This window comes from Protopterus annectens, chromosome 11.part0 (genome assembly GCF_019279795.1).
Source record: "Protopterus annectens isolate FY-2018-M chromosome 11.part0, PAN1.0, whole genome shotgun sequence".
In the NCBI taxonomy this organism is placed as follows: Eukaryota; Metazoa; Chordata; order Ceratodontiformes; family Protopteridae; genus Protopterus; species Protopterus annectens.
The window spans coordinates 1426837410-1426854567 of record NC_056745.1 but is presented as its reverse complement, the minus strand read 5'-3'; the positions used below and the strand labels follow the sequence as shown (position 1 = coordinate 1426854567).

General features: G+C 38.4%; 1 protein-coding gene across 2 annotated transcripts in view; it reads right to left on the bottom strand.

Annotated features, from left to right (window-relative positions):
* CFTR (CF transmembrane conductance regulator) overlaps nucleotides 1-17158 on the bottom strand; it is a 1712697-nt gene that overhangs the window by 660267 nt on the left and 1035272 nt on the right. For both annotated transcript variants that reach the window (XM_044088720.1, XM_044088721.1), the window contains one exon: nucleotides 3563-3754. In XM_044088720.1, coding sequence (XP_043944655.1) covers nucleotides 3563-3754 — 192 coding nt within the window. The remainder of the gene's footprint in view (nucleotides 1-3562; nucleotides 3755-17158) is intronic.

Sequence of the window (17158 nt, the reverse complement as noted above, 5' to 3'; positions counted from 1 at the left end):
TCCATATAGCAGACCTTCCATTTTCTCATTTTTTGTATCATCTTTTATTTAGTCTCTTCCTAAATATCCTTTGCTGCCACACCGGTATCATTTTTAATCCATACTCCTAAATACTTCATTTTATCATGTCCCCATAAATATAGATACTGCAGAACCAATTTGTGTGTGGGTAAATAATTTACCACTATTTACTTTGTTTTAACTTTATTAATTTTGCATCCCGAAAAGATCTGAAACTGTCTCAAAATGTTCCACAACACTATAATGCCCCTTTCTTGTTTTATCACATATTAAATAATATCAGCTGCAAATACAACCATCTTTTTTGACTACCATACCAATTATATCCTCAAATTTCTGAGTCCCTTATTTTCTTTTCCAGTGGTTCTAAATATAATGCAAATAACAAAGGGGAGAGAGGATACCCCTGCCTGGTTCCTCTGCTTAGGTAGAAATTATCAGAGAGGACCCCATCCACTTTAATTTTTGCCTCTGATCCCTCATATAGCCTCCTAATCAACCTTATAACTTTATCTGGAAATGCACGTGCTTCTACTGCCCTGCTTATAAAGTCCAAGCTTACTCTGTCAAATGCTTTTTCTCCAAGACCCAACAACAACATTGCTATTTTCTTACATTCTGCTTCCCTTTGGATCAATGTTCTGTTTATGTTGTCAAACGTTTTCTTTCCCTCCACAAAATCACACTGATCCATATCTATCAATTTTGGTATTACTTTTGCCATTCTTTCAGCCATTATTACCATACACACTTTATAATTATGGTTTAATATTGCGCTGGAGCTGATGGATCCTTACCCTCTTTAGGTATTACAGCTACCACTGCTTTCTTCCAGGAGGTTGGTTCTTCTCCTCCTCTTAAAATACTGTTAAAGAAAACCTTCCAGATCTTTATCATTTTTTTCCCTCCTAGCCTCAAAACTTCCACAGGAATACCATCTATTCCTGGAGACTTTCCTGTAGATTGGTTATACCTCACAATTTGCATCTCATCTCCTCCTATCCTAATTGTTAGTAATTGAGCTTCATATGCCTCTAACTTTGGAATATTTAAATCTTCCATAAACACTTCCATTTGTGCTTTTTCTTAACTTCCACATCTCTCTGCTTTATTCAGACTTTCATAGAATTTCTGAAATATTTCTAATACTTCTGCTGGATCTCTTGTTATCTTCCTTGTTATAGGTTCCCTAAGCTTAGTGACAGCCATTTATACTTTCTGTTCCATGAGTTGTGCTGAAAGTTTTTGTTCTCTCGAGTTATCAAAAAAAAAAAAAACAGTTGCTTAGGAGCAATCTTTCTAAACTTATGCATATTATCAAGATAACACCTTATTTTCTGTCTAGGATTCTGCAACAGTTCCTCTTCTTGTTCTGTGAGATTCCTTTTATTCTGCAATACTTTAACATTTGTCAGTCCCTTTAAATAATTCTTGTTAGTTCTTAACCATAAATCCCTTTCTTTTTTATTTCCACCCTACTTTTAAATCCACTTTAATTTTATCCCACTCTTTAGCTATATTTTCTGAATAAATTTTTATCTTCTGTGATAGCTCCTGAATAATTTCCACTGCCCATTCCTTAAATTCCTCTCTTTTCAACAGACAGGTGGGAAAGTGCCAGTGTCTCATTTTTATTTCATTACCCTGTATTATTATTTTCATTATTATTAGAGCATGATCTGAAATAGTCACTGGGAGCGTATCAAGACCTTCAATTAAATGCACATGCTCCTGTGAAATGTAAATCAAACCACAGATATACTGTCTATTTGGACCAAGACTACACCCTTGAGGAAAAATATTAAAAGGCCTGCAACACTAAGAGGACCACTATCATCTGCAAGAGACTGAGGTAGAGATTGGCCTCAGATGGTGACCATGTTCTCTGAACCTTCTTCTCTTCGAAACGGTATCCAGATGGCAGCCTTTGACCTGAAACACTGCTATGAGCTCTAAACTAGACTTTTCATAGTTTACAATGATCCCTGAGGACAGACACAACTAGGGTAAAGAGCCCTATGCTTTAACAATACACAGTCAAATGGAGGCAGTAGGGAGCCAAACATCCAGGTACGGAAAAACCTGGAATCCCTCAAATCTTAAATGAAAATGGACAAAATTAGGTACTAGTTACTCATGCCATAGTGTACTGATTAACTAGGATCATGAGGCTAGGCTATAAATGATCTACCTTATCAACACCATAATATGAAAATAACACACACACAATTAGACAGCACATATACCTATATATGTATATGTTCAAGCGCACGCGCGCGCGCACACACACACACACACACACACACACACACACACACACACACACACACACACAAACACACACGCACACACATATGTATGGATGTAGTACTTTACATTGAACAGATACAAGACTGAAGTCAAACCTCGAAAAATGGAATGCTGATGACAATTGCACATGCTCTGAGGATTAACCCCTGAGCAAGTGAACCAAAAGCCACTGTTTTTGCAGGGGTCAAGCCTCCTGCATACCCTCCCGCTAATTACATATACTATCTACAAAGTTGCACAATCCCCAGGGAAAGGGCATAGACCCCTACCCAGCGACTGTCGATATTGCACATGTCGACCATCTGTTTATGTCAATCAAATACTGTTGACTAAACAGACATCAGTCATGTGCCCATTTGTTTAAATGAACAAACCCCACATATTAAAATATATATATATGCACACACAAAACATATGTATAAATATATCTATATATATATATATATATATATATATATATATATACACACACACACACACACACACACACACACACACACACACACACACACACACACACACACACACACACACACACACACAAATGCACAGGCACACACACACACACACACGTACACGTGCACATACACACACACAAACACACATGTACACATGCGCGCGCACACACACACACACACACACACACACACACACACACACACACACACATAATTCTAGCTATCTACCTACCTACCCACCCACCTATACTTGTAAAGTGACTACATTACTGCATTTATGGGATAATCATCCCTGCTGCTTAATCTTAGGCATTTCATTCTAATGTACAGCATTTAATCCTTTTGAACATGCCTGATTTACATTTTTTGCAATGGCATGTAAACATATTAATTGAGCTTGTGTTATTAAGTGTACCTGAGCATTCTGAATGTGCATATCTGTGCACAGTTGTTTTATTTATTTCATTAATTATTACCTAGGATCTGTTTCTCAATCTGTTCAGTATCTTTAAATACTGTCTTGATTACAATGTAGAAATCTATAATGCAGTCCTACGAGTCAGGAGTAATCACTGATTTTATGTGAAAGCACATGGAGTAGATACTAACATTATAACATTTTATAAGTGTGTGGATGGGGTTAACAACTACCAGTGATGTGGGCATTCTTTAATGAAGGCGTGAGAAGTAGTGATTTGAGTTAAAGAATACCCATTACTGGCTTCATCCATGATTTCTTACTGTTACATGTATTTACAAACACATTGCCTTACCTCTTCTAGCTGACATGCTTTAATGACATTTTTGTATTTTTGTACATCATAAGGAAGCCCAAATGTTATATTCTCTTTAATTGTTCCAGGCATGATCCAGGGAGCCTGTGGACAGAAGGATATTCTTCCACTGTGTCTTATTTTACCTTCAGATGGTTCCAACTCCCCCATAATCATCATCAGCAGAGAACTCTAGAAGAACAGAAAATGAAACCAAAGCAGTTTTATCCAGCAGCCAGTAACCAGAACCTGTTCAGAGCCAGTACATGCTATATAAACAGTCACTGATGGAAAATTCACTATCAGAATACATTGTAATTTTAGGTATAAATTGGCAAAAACAAATGCATACTGTCTGCAGTAAGCAGAAACAGTTACAAATCCTACCACTCCAGAAGGCAGAATTAAATGCTTAATTACCATAATCTGAATGCAGATTACAGTTACTGTCTATAAAACAGAAACAGCTTGATAGTACATTATGTCTAGTTTCAACTGGGCCCAATGTACATGAGCTCAGGTACTTTTGCCTTCTTTTTATGTTTTTATTTAGTGCCATTTATTTATTTATTTGGTTTTGTTCACTGGGATAAAAAAAAATTTCCAGCTGAGGCGTGGAGAGAAAAGATCAAAAGACAATTATAGTAGCATATTTACAACCTTAAAATGTGCATAACATATTCATACTCATAGTATCAGTGTATAACTGGTAGGAAGATAATGCAGAGATTTATTTCATATTACTTAATTACAAATAAAAAGGAAATAGATGTATGAAGGACAACAAATAATTTTTTCTATTTTTTTTTTTTTTTTTTTTTACAGATTTATAACATGAGCAGTGGACTATTGAATATGACAGAATTACCAGTACGGTAACAGTAAGCATATTCAATGGTTTACACAATTTGCAAATATAGTCACATTTTGTTAGCAGAAGGTTTCAAGTACACCAGAGTTCATGGAGAGGAAGTGAATATGATGAAGGTCAGACAGAGTATATACGGTAAGAAACAGACTGTGAGACTAAGAATTGTGCTATGGAAAGGGGGGATGAATGTGAGATTGCGCAGTGAGTGACAGTGTATTGATTAAATTAGAGTGTAAAGACAGACCACATTTGTTGGATAAAATGTATATTAGGAATAAGTCTGCCGTTTGGAGAATGGAGGTTGCCTATATAAGGAAAGGAATGAGGACAGAGCAGAAAACGCTTGTATAGCTGGTGTTGGTGTGTTCTAGCATGGAAGAAGTATTTGTCAATGTGTTTAAGCTGATTATAGTTGCTAGAATAGATTACCCTGGGATCCTAAGCAATGGAATATTTTGCATTAGTTAGATGGGCTTTAGTTTTGGATTTGAAGTGGTTGGGGTTTGCGATATGATACAATGAGGCAGGTATGGAGTTCTACATTTTAGCCACATTGTTACTGTACAGACAGTCACCACGGTAGTTGTAGGATGAAGTTATAAGGGCAAGATACTTATCCAAGAAGCATAACGTGCAAGTGGGTTTGTACCAGGTGAGTAATGAGGAAATGGAAGGCAGGATTTGGGAAACTGGAGGATTTTGTGTGTAGTTCTGAGATGGTTACATTTCAGAAGGTTTAAGAAAGAGAGGGGGAGAGACACAGAGACAGAATTCACTTTTCAGTGCTGTACAATGGTAAGTTATGTTAAGATAAATTGGTAGCAAATTTAGCTATTTTACTGAATGACTATTTTTATTTTATAAGTTGGGGGCTCTAAAGCTTACTGATGATAACTGAGGCAAAGTGCAGGGAGTGTAAAAGGTAAACAGTGGCTGTTCCATGCATAATCACAAAGATATGTTTTATCTCTGTACAGTTGACCCCTTTTTAGTGAGTGTTCTAGTCAATTGTTGGATATGCATGTTGAATTCTAGTTGTCGTCAACTATTAAGTGATTTGATAAAGAAAGGATTTTGGACAGAAGCAGAATATTTAGCAAATAATAGCATTAGTTTGGCTCTGCGGGGTTTAACAGCAAAGCTATAGTTATTCAAATTTCTATAGTAGTAGAGGCTAGTTGTGCGATTATGTGAAGGTCTGAGAGGGTACTGGCACAGAATATGATTCTGGAATTATCTGCATATTGGATTAGAAATGAGTGACACAGTGTGGCTGGTAGGCCATTGATGAATATATTAAAATAACAGTGGACCCAGGACAGAAACTTGGGGAATACCAGAACCTTGGGTAACACCAACTGAGATAGGAATTGGGGAAACAATAGCATGTTGCAATTTGCAGCTATGAATTCTGTGGGAAAGACAGGACTGGAACTATTGGGTAACCATGCGAAGCTGAGTCAGTCCCTAACCCTATTTAAACATAACCTTGACCAATGGATGGGAAATTGGAAATTCATCCCAGGTCGGGCCCCCATGTCTTTGACAAGAGAGAGGCAGACACTGTCAGAACTAACGTACCTCCCCACATAACCTCTAGAAACATCCTAACATATCCCCTCCTAATAAATGCCAATGATACACAGGGACATAATTGGGATAGACTGTATGGCTAGGCTTATAGAAGTGCTGGTGGTCATTAGCCTGGTATATAACTATGAACCTGTGAACAGCAGTCAGGATCCTTATTTGTGAGAGCCTAATTAAATGTTTCTGATATGACAATGTACCAAAAGTGTTTGATAAGTCCAGGAAGACTGAGAATACAAGACAATTCTGGTTCTGTGTGAGTGGATGGAACTGAGAAAAGACAGCAGGGCAGTAACAGTGCTGTGAGATGAACAAAAATAGGCTGAGATAGAGAAAGGAGACTGTAGGTCAGAAGGTGTTTAAGAATTTAAGAGTGGATACATTTCTTTAGCAGTTTTGAGACATGAGACAGAATTTCTAAAGGCCTAAAATAATGTTGCCATAAAAAGTTCCTCCTTTGTGTAGTAGCAGAATATATAAATGTTTACAGATGGTAGGAAACTGTGGTTCCTCTATGGATCTCTTAATTAGAATTGAGATAAGATGGGCAATAACATCTGCAACCAGTCTGAGATAGTCTGGGGGGGGGGGGGTTATCAGGGGCTGATGTAGTTATCTTTAGTTTTCTTAGGAGATTTCTTTTAAATTGAAGTATAGATAGACTCAACATTGAACGTGACCTGATCAGAACTGTGGTGAGTCACAGTGTGAAAAGATGTGCAGTAGATAATGAAGGCACATGCTATGTTGAAGTCAGATTCATCAGATACAGTTTAGGTTGTGTTGGCTTGCTAGGTTTAAAGAGTTGAGAGATAACTGCCCAGATCTGTTTTGGTACTTAGTGTCTAGCTTATTGTTGAAGCAGTTTTTCTTTTGTTTTGTCTGAGATAATCTGGGTTTTAGTTTTGTTTCTAAGGTACCGGATTGTTGGAAACCAGCTGTTGTCTTGTTGGTTTGCCAAATGTGCCAGGCCTTCTCTTTTATTGTCATTGGTTGTTTAGTGGGTAAGAATAACCAGGGACCTAGTGTAAAGTTGACTCATTTTCTTTTAATGGGTGCATGATGATTAAGAATACTTATGAAAGCATTATTGAAGGTCTCAGACTTGCTTCAGGACATTTCAGTTGCAGGCTTGTAGAAATGTTAGGAATGAATCGGGTTTGAAACTGGTGATGTTTCTGACAGTTATATATTATGGGTTAGTAATGTTTGGTTAGGGAGAGGAAAGCAAATGTAGGACAGTGATTACTGAGAGTATCTGGTGATGTCCCAGAAAGGGCTATGCTACTGGGATCAATAGTCTGTATCCAGTCTATGGTGCAATGTGTATAGGATACTTTAATGTATCTTGTAGGGGAGTGAATTCATTAGGTAACGTTTTATATATTTATACAGGAGTGGTCTGTGGAATGAGGGGAGTTTGGCCAGTGTATGTTCACAGGTTGATAGGTTTACAGGTTAATAGGCTAATGACCATTAGGGCCCTTACAAGCCTAGTCGTGCCAGTAAACCACCTAAACCACTGGGTCCCGAGTATCACAGGTGTCTATACAGGGTGCCATGTTAGTAGGGAGGTAACTAAGTATTTGTAGGGGGATTAGTCAGGCTAATACTTTTCTTATTGATGGCCTCTGACCGTAAGGGACATGCCAGCCTCTGTCCATAAGGGAAATGAGGGCCAGACAGGGGTTACATTTCCAATTTCCAATCCAATTGTCAAGGTTTCACTTGAATAGGGTCAAGGATGGGGAGCCTATTCAATAGTGCAGGGATGTTTTGGGACACATATCTGCCTCTCTAGCATGTTCTGTTTATTTCACAAGTGAAGTTCAGATCCCTGGATCTAGTGTTACTGGTGCTGTTTGTTTTGCAGATGTGCAACAGATCCATCACAGCTAGGTCTGAAGAAACCCTGGAAGCCAGTACAAGAGCTGTTCTCAGCAGCCTGTAGGAGACTGAATACAGAGACAGAGCCTTTAGTTGATCAGTGTAGGACAGCAGATTCATGCCCTGAATTCTCCAGGTGATAAACCTTTGTGGCCATTCTAACTGTTGTAAGTGTCTGGTTAGATACATACCAAAGGGGGCACTTATTCAATGACAGGTCTAATATGGGCCAATTAGACTGATACTGTAACTTCCTTGGACCTGGATGCCATGCCCTTTCCTATAAGTTGGCAACATAGAATTATTTTATTATTACCTTAGCTATGTGTTGGTCAAAGGTTAGACTGCTGTCAACATATATTTCCAGATTCCTTACTAATAAGTTGACTCTTAGGGGCATTTTATCAATGAAGTAATTGACTTGGGTTGACAGTTTCCCAAGGGGCATTATAATGCATTTTTTGGCATTGAGTTTTAGGCCATGGCTTTGGCACTAGACATTTGTCTGCGTTAAAAAACAAAAAAGAGCGATAGCGGATATACTGACACTTACACGAGCCGCTTATAAAACAAAACTTTAATTGTTAGCGCTTTCGAAGGGGCCAATACCCCAACTTCTTCAGACAAGTTTTACAAAATAAAGCCTCATATATATATATATATATATATATATATATATATATATATATATATATATATATACCATCAATTAATTTTTAAATGAATAATTGAGTGATTACCAAAACACTTATTCAATTACAATATTTAAAGACTCCATGGCTATTCAATTAAAACAACTCTCATAATAACATTTAAAACCTTTCCAACAAACTTTTTTATATATAAAAACACAATCTTGATACATGTTAAATCAGATATTTAAGAATGTATTGTACATAGAGAAACGCTCATCGTTTTCCTTAATGTAAGTTTTTATAAAACTTATGTCTAATTATAAAAAATATATATATATATATTTTTTTTTAAATGTAAAACAATAAAATTATACAGTATATCAACATTTAGTGCTAAATGCATACATATGAAGTGCCATTAAATATAACTATGCATACAACTTCTTATTTAGGCTCGTAAGGCTATACTAAACATTAAAAATATAAACAGTTCAACAAATATTACAAGCGTCTTATAAGCATTCATATGGCTAACCCTCCCCATATCTAAATGCTTCATATTTGCTTTTTGGTTTGTTTTACATTAATTTTATTTCACAGAAAGCTACAACACTATATTTCAAGGTTTTCACCATATATGAAACCAATATCTGTTATATTTTACATTCATACCTAGCCCTATATGTACCCCTAAAATTCATATTTTATTTTGTTATATACTGGTTATCTACGCAATGCCTTTAGTTTAAGAATGCATTTAATAGAGGCATATTCATTCAAACCTGGAGGAATATGGGCTGATGTTCTTATTTGCCATAAAACCTTTTGCTCCTCTAAATGGAGTTGCCATGCCCCCCACCCCCCCCCACCCCCACATAATTTTTAACTTGTTGTAGAATTACAAATGTAAACCTATGATCAGGATATTCCTGAATGTGTTTGGCTAATGCGTTAGTATTGTCCCCTTTACTCGTAGCATACTGGTGCTCATAAATTCATTGTCTTAATTTTCTTTCTGCTTTTCCTATGTAGAAAGAGGGGCACACTTCACACATGGCAACATAGACAACACCTTTTTATTCACAGTTATACCTGTCTTTTAAATAATACTCCTTACCATTAATCCTTACTTTATCTCTTACTCTGACATATTTACATTGCGGACACATGCCACATTTATTCATACCTGCAACTTTAATAAGTAATTGAATAAGTGTTTTGGTAATCACTCAATTATTCATTTAAAAATTAATTGATGGTATATATGAGGCTTTATTTTGTAAAACTTGTCTGAAGAAGTTGGGGTATTGGCCCCTTCGAAAGCGCTAACAATTAAAGTTTTGTTTTATAAGCGGCTCGTGTAAGTGTCAGTATATCTGCTATCGCTCTTTTTTTGTTTTTTTGGAAGTTTTATAGTTGTGAATTTGCATAATTTGTCTGTGTTAAACTTACTTACAAGACGTTAGTGTCTTTGGAAAAGTCTATAATAGCTCCCAATTTACAGTCATCTGTGAACTTGGTGAGCCAGAGGCCTTAAACATTAGCTTTGACATCCAAGAAGTAGATGCCAAACAGGAGCAGGCCCAGCATGGACCTCTGGGGTATTCTGCTGGTGACAGGTCTCTTGGTAGATATGGTCACATCAATCTTGACTTCTTGGGTCCTGTCTGTGAACCAAACAGCAATCTAGTGAGTTATGTAAGGACTTACGCCTAGTTCAGTCAGCTTGCCAACAATGTCTCAGTGAGCTATTGTATAGAACACCTCAGCCAAGTCAAGATGCTATATGCACTGTTTTATACTTGTTCATTGCCTTGGTGACCTTCTCAGAGAAGTCTACCAGGTTAAGTAGGCATGAAAGCCAAATTGTGATGGTTCCAGTGTCTGTATGTTGCCAATGTCCTTGTTTTTTCATTTCCATGACAATTCATTAATGTTACCTAGGATGATTACTTCTAGAAAAATGTTATGGGGAGACCAGGACAGGATATCTTCCATTAATGGCACATGTGAGGTATTGTTCGCTGGGATGCATAGTACCAGTATACATATGTATTCTGCACTGTTTAGTTGAAATAGTGATATAAGGATTTTAGCTTTGGAGAAGGTAGGAATGGGTTTGGGATAGGGGTTACCTGTATGGTGATACTATATAGTATGGCTAGGCCTCCACCTTTTTAGGTGAGCAGTCCTAATACACAATGATGTAATGTAGGTGAAGGATTTCTCTAGACACGATAGTGGATTTTAACCAGGTTTCAGTTAGAGTGAGCACATCAGGACTGTGAGTCTGGACCATATTGCACAGCTGGAAGTTTCATTACAGATGCTTTGAATATTGATGTTATAATTTTTTATTCTAGAAGTTTGGGGGAAAATGTTTGCTAGATGATTAATTGTGCTGTTGGGAACAGTTGGGAGCTGCACAGGAATAAATATCTCCACTCAGTCAGAATGTGATATGGCAGTGGTGAAATATATGTTTGATTGTACTTATATATTTATTTATTTATTTATTTTAACTGTGGGGTAGAAAATGTGTAAACCTGCATGAGGTAACAGTGGAAAAAGACAAAATTTGAGGAAATACTTGATTAAGGTATTGCAAAGGTGAACAGAGAGAGGAGTAGGACATGACTGTAGGTACGGTAGGGTCAGAATTGCAAGAATTTAGAACAAATTCAAAGTTTAGTGGAAATGATAGAAGGTTAGGACAAAGAAGGCTAGAAGCAGTATTAGGAGACTGATTTGAAGAAGAATCATGGTGTAGTTAAAGTGATAGATGAATGATATGGTATGTGAGTTAAATTTATTTATTTTTTTTATTGACATATGACATTTAAATGGCTCAGCTGTGATAATTTAAGCCAGGTGGGTTGGTAGAGGAATGAATGAATGAGTCTTATAGATGCATTAGAAAGTTATTGAAGGTATGAGTATGGGATTTGACTGGCTAGTGAGGATAGAGAGGTATGACAGGGCTGTAGCCAATTAAGTTTAAATGTAGATTGGGGGGAAATTGGGGGTAGAGGAGTGGAGTGAAGCTAAGTGCAGTTAGACCAAGCAGAGTCGATTAGGTACAGGAGTAATAGTGATCCTGCTAAGCCAAAAACTATCTCTTACCTTTGAGATATTTGGAAGGTAAATAACAGTGAAATTAAGTAGTACATGGGTAACATATAGGCTTGCTAATATTTACCAGTCGCTTTGCACACAATTCATGGAAAAGATAATTGGTTCTAGGAACAGAATGACTTTTGCTTTATCTTCTGATTCTGAGCACACTGAGACATGGTGGTCATCTTCAGCCATGGACATCAGGGACTGATAATGTAGTGTATTAGATTACCAGTGTATGTGGAATTAAGCACATCGTATGTTGTTTAATATTATAGTACTGAACACTTTTTTTCCCTAGTGTTTTGCTGCTGTACAGAACAGCACTTTTTAGTGCTGAATTCTTGCTTTTGAAAAGAGAGTTTTTGGGTGGGGTAGCATTCTGTATTTGCAATTATCAGGAAGGAAAGCATGGTGAATCTGTTGGCCATTGCTGCAGGTGACTTTTAGGTATAGGCCACAAGTTAAGCAGCTGTTAGTGCAGTTCTATTAATGTACTGTTTTCTGTGTACAAGTTATGGAAGGGTGAATTTTTGTAGAACCAAAACAATATGTTGGCAGTATCTTACTTGGACAGATACTTAGAGTATCAGCAGAGAGCTGGGTGGATGGAAGAAAATAAATATTTCATGCACACAGCAATGGAAATATAGTGATTTTAATTAAAGAGGGCCAGAAATATAGTAGATATCAGTCAAAACAGATATAGGACATACCCGTCAAAAGAGGTGGCAGATATTTAAAACACATTTTGGCTAGAGAGGCATTAAAACAGGGAGGTTCCATGCAGAAAAGGAGCAGGGATCTAGACTGAGATTGCTGAAGGTAGGAGAAAACAATAAGTTGTTGGGTTTGGCGGTAATTTAGATCGCTACCATAGCAGTCATTAGTTACTTGGTGATAGAAAAGAAGGAAGTTATTTTATGGTGAGATTAGAGGTTAGTTTAGATGATTCCTGAACAAAGAAGGGGGCTGAGTTATTGCTAACAATGTCATCTGCAGCTTCAGCAGCAAGGTGTGGTATAGCTTTATAGGCTGTAAGATTAGTGGGAGGGTAGGGGGATGAGGCAGTAACTTGTACATGGTTGTCAGCAAGAAACGTGAAAACTGAAGGTAGAATGAGAGCCTGACTCAAGTTACGGGCAGTACAGAAAAGCACGATCTGCAGGAGTTAATAAAGGAAAGAAGTGAAACAACCACCAGCATTACTTAATAAACACTTACATGCACCACCATCCATCCATCCATCCTCAACCCCCTTTTCCCATTTTTGCACATGGGGTTGGGGTGTCACTTCAACAGTGAAAATCATCTTGAGCCAATGCTTACACCGCTGGGTGGCTAACCCTGCCGTGGTAGTTCATCCATACCACTCACTCGCGCACACACTCACACCTATGGGCAACTTAGAGTGTTCAATCCACCTACTGCATGTCTTTGGAATGTGGGAGAAAACTGGAGCACCCGGAGGAAACCCACTTGACCTCAGGAAGGACACTTTTCTTAGAAAGCACTGCACTACAGCGGTTACGATCTGATTGCTTGTTGTGAAGTCTTTAATGAAAAAAGACACACATAGGTGAATCATTGCTGTTAAATGACTTGCTCAGTGTCACACAACAGGCTAATAGAGGTAGAAGGAATCAAGCCCTGTACCCTTAAGTGCAGGAAGCAGCCACCTAACAACTGAGAGTCTTAATCATCTGCTCTGACAAGTATTGAAATGACCCTGCAGTTACTTTCAGGTCTGAATGAATGGAAAGCAGAACCCCAGGTAAGGAAGAATGCTAGTTATACAGTGAAACTGAGTCTCAGTTATGACACAGGAATGGATGTGTTCCAGTTGCAGAAAAGCCTCAAAGGCAGGCAATTTATTATTAAGACTTCTGTTATTGAGAAGAGTGACCTTGATCTGGTAATAATTACAATTTGCCATAAATTTGCCTGCTATGTTTGGATGTCCTACAGCTGGATTTAGACTAAAAATGACCTATGGGGTAGCAAGAGATTTGACCAGTAAGCAGAAACCCTGGAACGAGAGGTGCAGGCCATCTCTTGTCAAGCAACGGCCTGCACCTCTCATTCCAAGGCTTCTGCTTACTGGCCAAAGCTCTTGTTGCCCCATGCGCCACCTTAGTAATGGGTGTGAACCCTAATCCTAATGCTGCCCCTCCTCCAACCCTAACTTTATACTTTAACATCATTAAAACCTTCCAGTAACACTGCCACTACACAAGACAGACATTCACAAACACAGACAAGCACCAAACACTACATCTGTCCCCTAAACTAACCCTCACCTTTATCCTAAAATACGCATTCTCGCAAACAAACCCAAAACACCCATCCCTCACTCATCCCCAACCCTAACCCTAACACACATAAAGACACTCACACATGCACACTCTCAACTCCCAACCCCACTTACCTGTATCAACATTCCAGACCAATAACATATCCAGCGTTCTACCATCCTTACTGTCAACATTAAATCACATCCCTGCATTTGTCGAAAAACATACATTCAGTAAAACACAGGAAACCCATATATATGTGTGTGTATATATATATATATATATATATTTATTTATTATTTTATTTATTTATTTCTATTTGTTGACTGGGAGTGTCCGACTGGACGTAGGTCCATTTTCAGCAGAGGCCCGGGGAGAAAAGCTCCACAGTTAAAATAAACAGACAGTAGTTACATTGGATTACATAGCGATTAACAATTTACATAGCAATTACAAAATATTTAGAGATGAAGAACATAGTACATCAGTAGACAACTAGAATCTTTATCTGTGAAGTACATAACAGACATTAACAAATGTTACAAGAAGAAGTTCCTGCTGTATAATAAGTACTGGCTTATGAGCATCTGAGCTTGCTATAATCAAGGTAGTTAGTGGAGTGGAAAGAAAGGTAGTGGTTGGATGGGGTGGGTGATATTAGAGTGGGAGTTGCAAGGGCATAGCCAGCATGTTTTTAGGTGTGCTTTTAGTAAAGTTTTGAAGTGGGTGCATGATGGTACGGAGGTAATTGTGGGTGGGAGGGAGTTCCATAATTTGGCTATGGTGCAAGAGAATAGTGCTTCACCAGCAGAGTTATTGGCTTTAGTGATCTGCAAGTGATTTTTGTTGCGGGATCTTAGTGGTCTGGTGGTGCGATAGGGTTGGAGTAGATTCTAGAGGGATGGGACATTTAGTGGATGGTTTACTAGTTTGTGGGTGAGTGAAAGCTGATACCATTGAAGGAGGTGAGGGAGTTCAAGCCAGCCCAGTTCAGCAAGTGAAAGACAGTGGCGACTATGGTAGGAGGCCCCTGTGACGAATTTGGTGATTTTGTTGTAGCAGGTCTCTAGCTTGTTTAGATCGCATTGTCTTAGGTTGGTATATATTGGAGAGGCATAAAGTAGGGTGGAGATAAGCTGGGAATTTGCTATTGAAATCTTTGCTGCTTTGGTGAGAAGTTGTTTATTTCTGTATAGCACTCCTAGTTTTTTGTGGACTTTTTTTATGGTCATGGATATGTGAATGTCAAATTTTAGTTTATTGTCTATTTCCACTCCTAGCAATTTGGTGTGTTCAGTTGGGTATATAGTGGTGTTGTCTTTTGCTGTGATGTTAAAGTGAGAGTTGTTTTGAGTATGTTTGGTGGGTCGGAAAATGAGTAGTTTAGTTTTGTTTGGGTTGAGTATTAATTGGACATCGGATAACCAAGTTTCAACAGAGGAAAAGGCTTCCTGTGTGACTTTTTGCAGTTTGGGTAGGGACTGGGCTGAGCAGATGATGGTTGAGTCATCTGCGTATTGTATGCGTGTGCCATGTTTGGTGGCAGAGGCTAGATTATTGGCGAAAACAGAGAAGAGTATGGGTCCAAGGATGGATCCTTGGAGAACCCCTATGGAGACAGGTAGTTAGGGAGATATGTCATTGTGCCATACAACGGATTGTTGGTGGTCAGACAGGTAACTCTGAAACCAGTTGGTGACTGATTGTGAGAAGGATAGGTTATTGAGGACAGAGATAAGCTGTTTGTGTGGGACCATGTCAAATGCTTTAGATAGGTCTAGGAAAGTAGCAGAGGAGAGATAGCCATTGTTTTTATGCTGAAGGATAGTGTTAGTAAAGGAGAGTAAGGCAGTGGTGGTGCTATGGTTTGGTCGGAAACCATGCTGAGTATTGGAAAGGAGGTTGTTAGTAAGGAGGAAGTCTGAGACCTGAGAGTGTATGCATCTCTCTAGTATTTTGGAGAGTGGAGAGAGAATAGCTATGGGGCAGTAATTGGTTAGTTCTGTGGAGGGTCCGCCTTTGTGGAGGGGAATTATATGTGATACTTTCCACAGTGTGGGAATGTAACTTTCTGACAGAGATCGGTTAATCAAGATGGATACTGGGTAGGCCAGAGCATCAGCTGTGATTTGTAGGTATTCACTTGGGAGGTTGTCTGCTGCTAATCTGGTGGGCTTATGTTTAGTTAAGAGTTTTGTTATGTTGGAGGCAGGTACAGGAGAAAAAGAGAAGGCAGTGGGGAGATTACTAGTTGAAGGTGTGGGTTGGAGGGGAGGGGGGTTGTGGTGTTTAGCTAGTGATAGTATGGTTTGTGTGAAGTGTGTGTTGAATGAGGTAGCAATATTTTCTGAGGAGTGAGGGGTGTTAGGAGGAGGGGTACTGACTTTACCTGGGTGGAGGATGGAGTTTATGGAGGACCAGAATTGTTTGGGGCTGTGTTGGGAGGAGTATAGGGCAGACTGGTAGTATTGGAATGTGTCCTGTTTTATTAGCTTTTTGACTCTATTGCGTAGTTCTAGGAATTTCTGTATAGTTGAGGGGGTTTTGGTTTTGTGCCAGTGCTCCCAGGCTTTATCCCTGTTTTTCATTTCTGACTTATATATACACATATGCACACACACACACACACACACACACACACACACACACACACACACACACACACAAACACATAGATAGATAGCATATAGATATAGAAATATAGATATAGATATAGATACTGTATATATGGTTTCCATTGGTTTTGTCTTCGCATACAATTGTCTTGTGCCATTGGTTTTCAGAATTTTTGTCACTGATGAAAACGGGCACCTTATATCACAATCAATCTACAACAGGTTGATTGTAATATAATAAAGGGAGTTTTCTCTTTCTTCATGTTTATGCAACTAAGGAGTTACTATAGTTAATTTTCAGGGTGCAAGGGCAAATCCACCCAAGTAAAAGCTTACTTTTCAGTTGTTTTATGTGATTACAAGTGTACTGGGTTTGTTACATTTGCAATCACTTTGTTTTGATGTTGATCATTTAGATCGCTGATGAACTTATTCAATACATTTACTGTCAATCAAAGTCGCAAGAGATGGCTTGCACCTGTCACCCCTTGGCTTTCGAATACTGGCCAAGGCTTTTGCTGCCCCCATAGGGTCTTTTTTAGGCAAGGCTCAAAATTCAAACCCACCACTGTAAACAGCACAAGTAA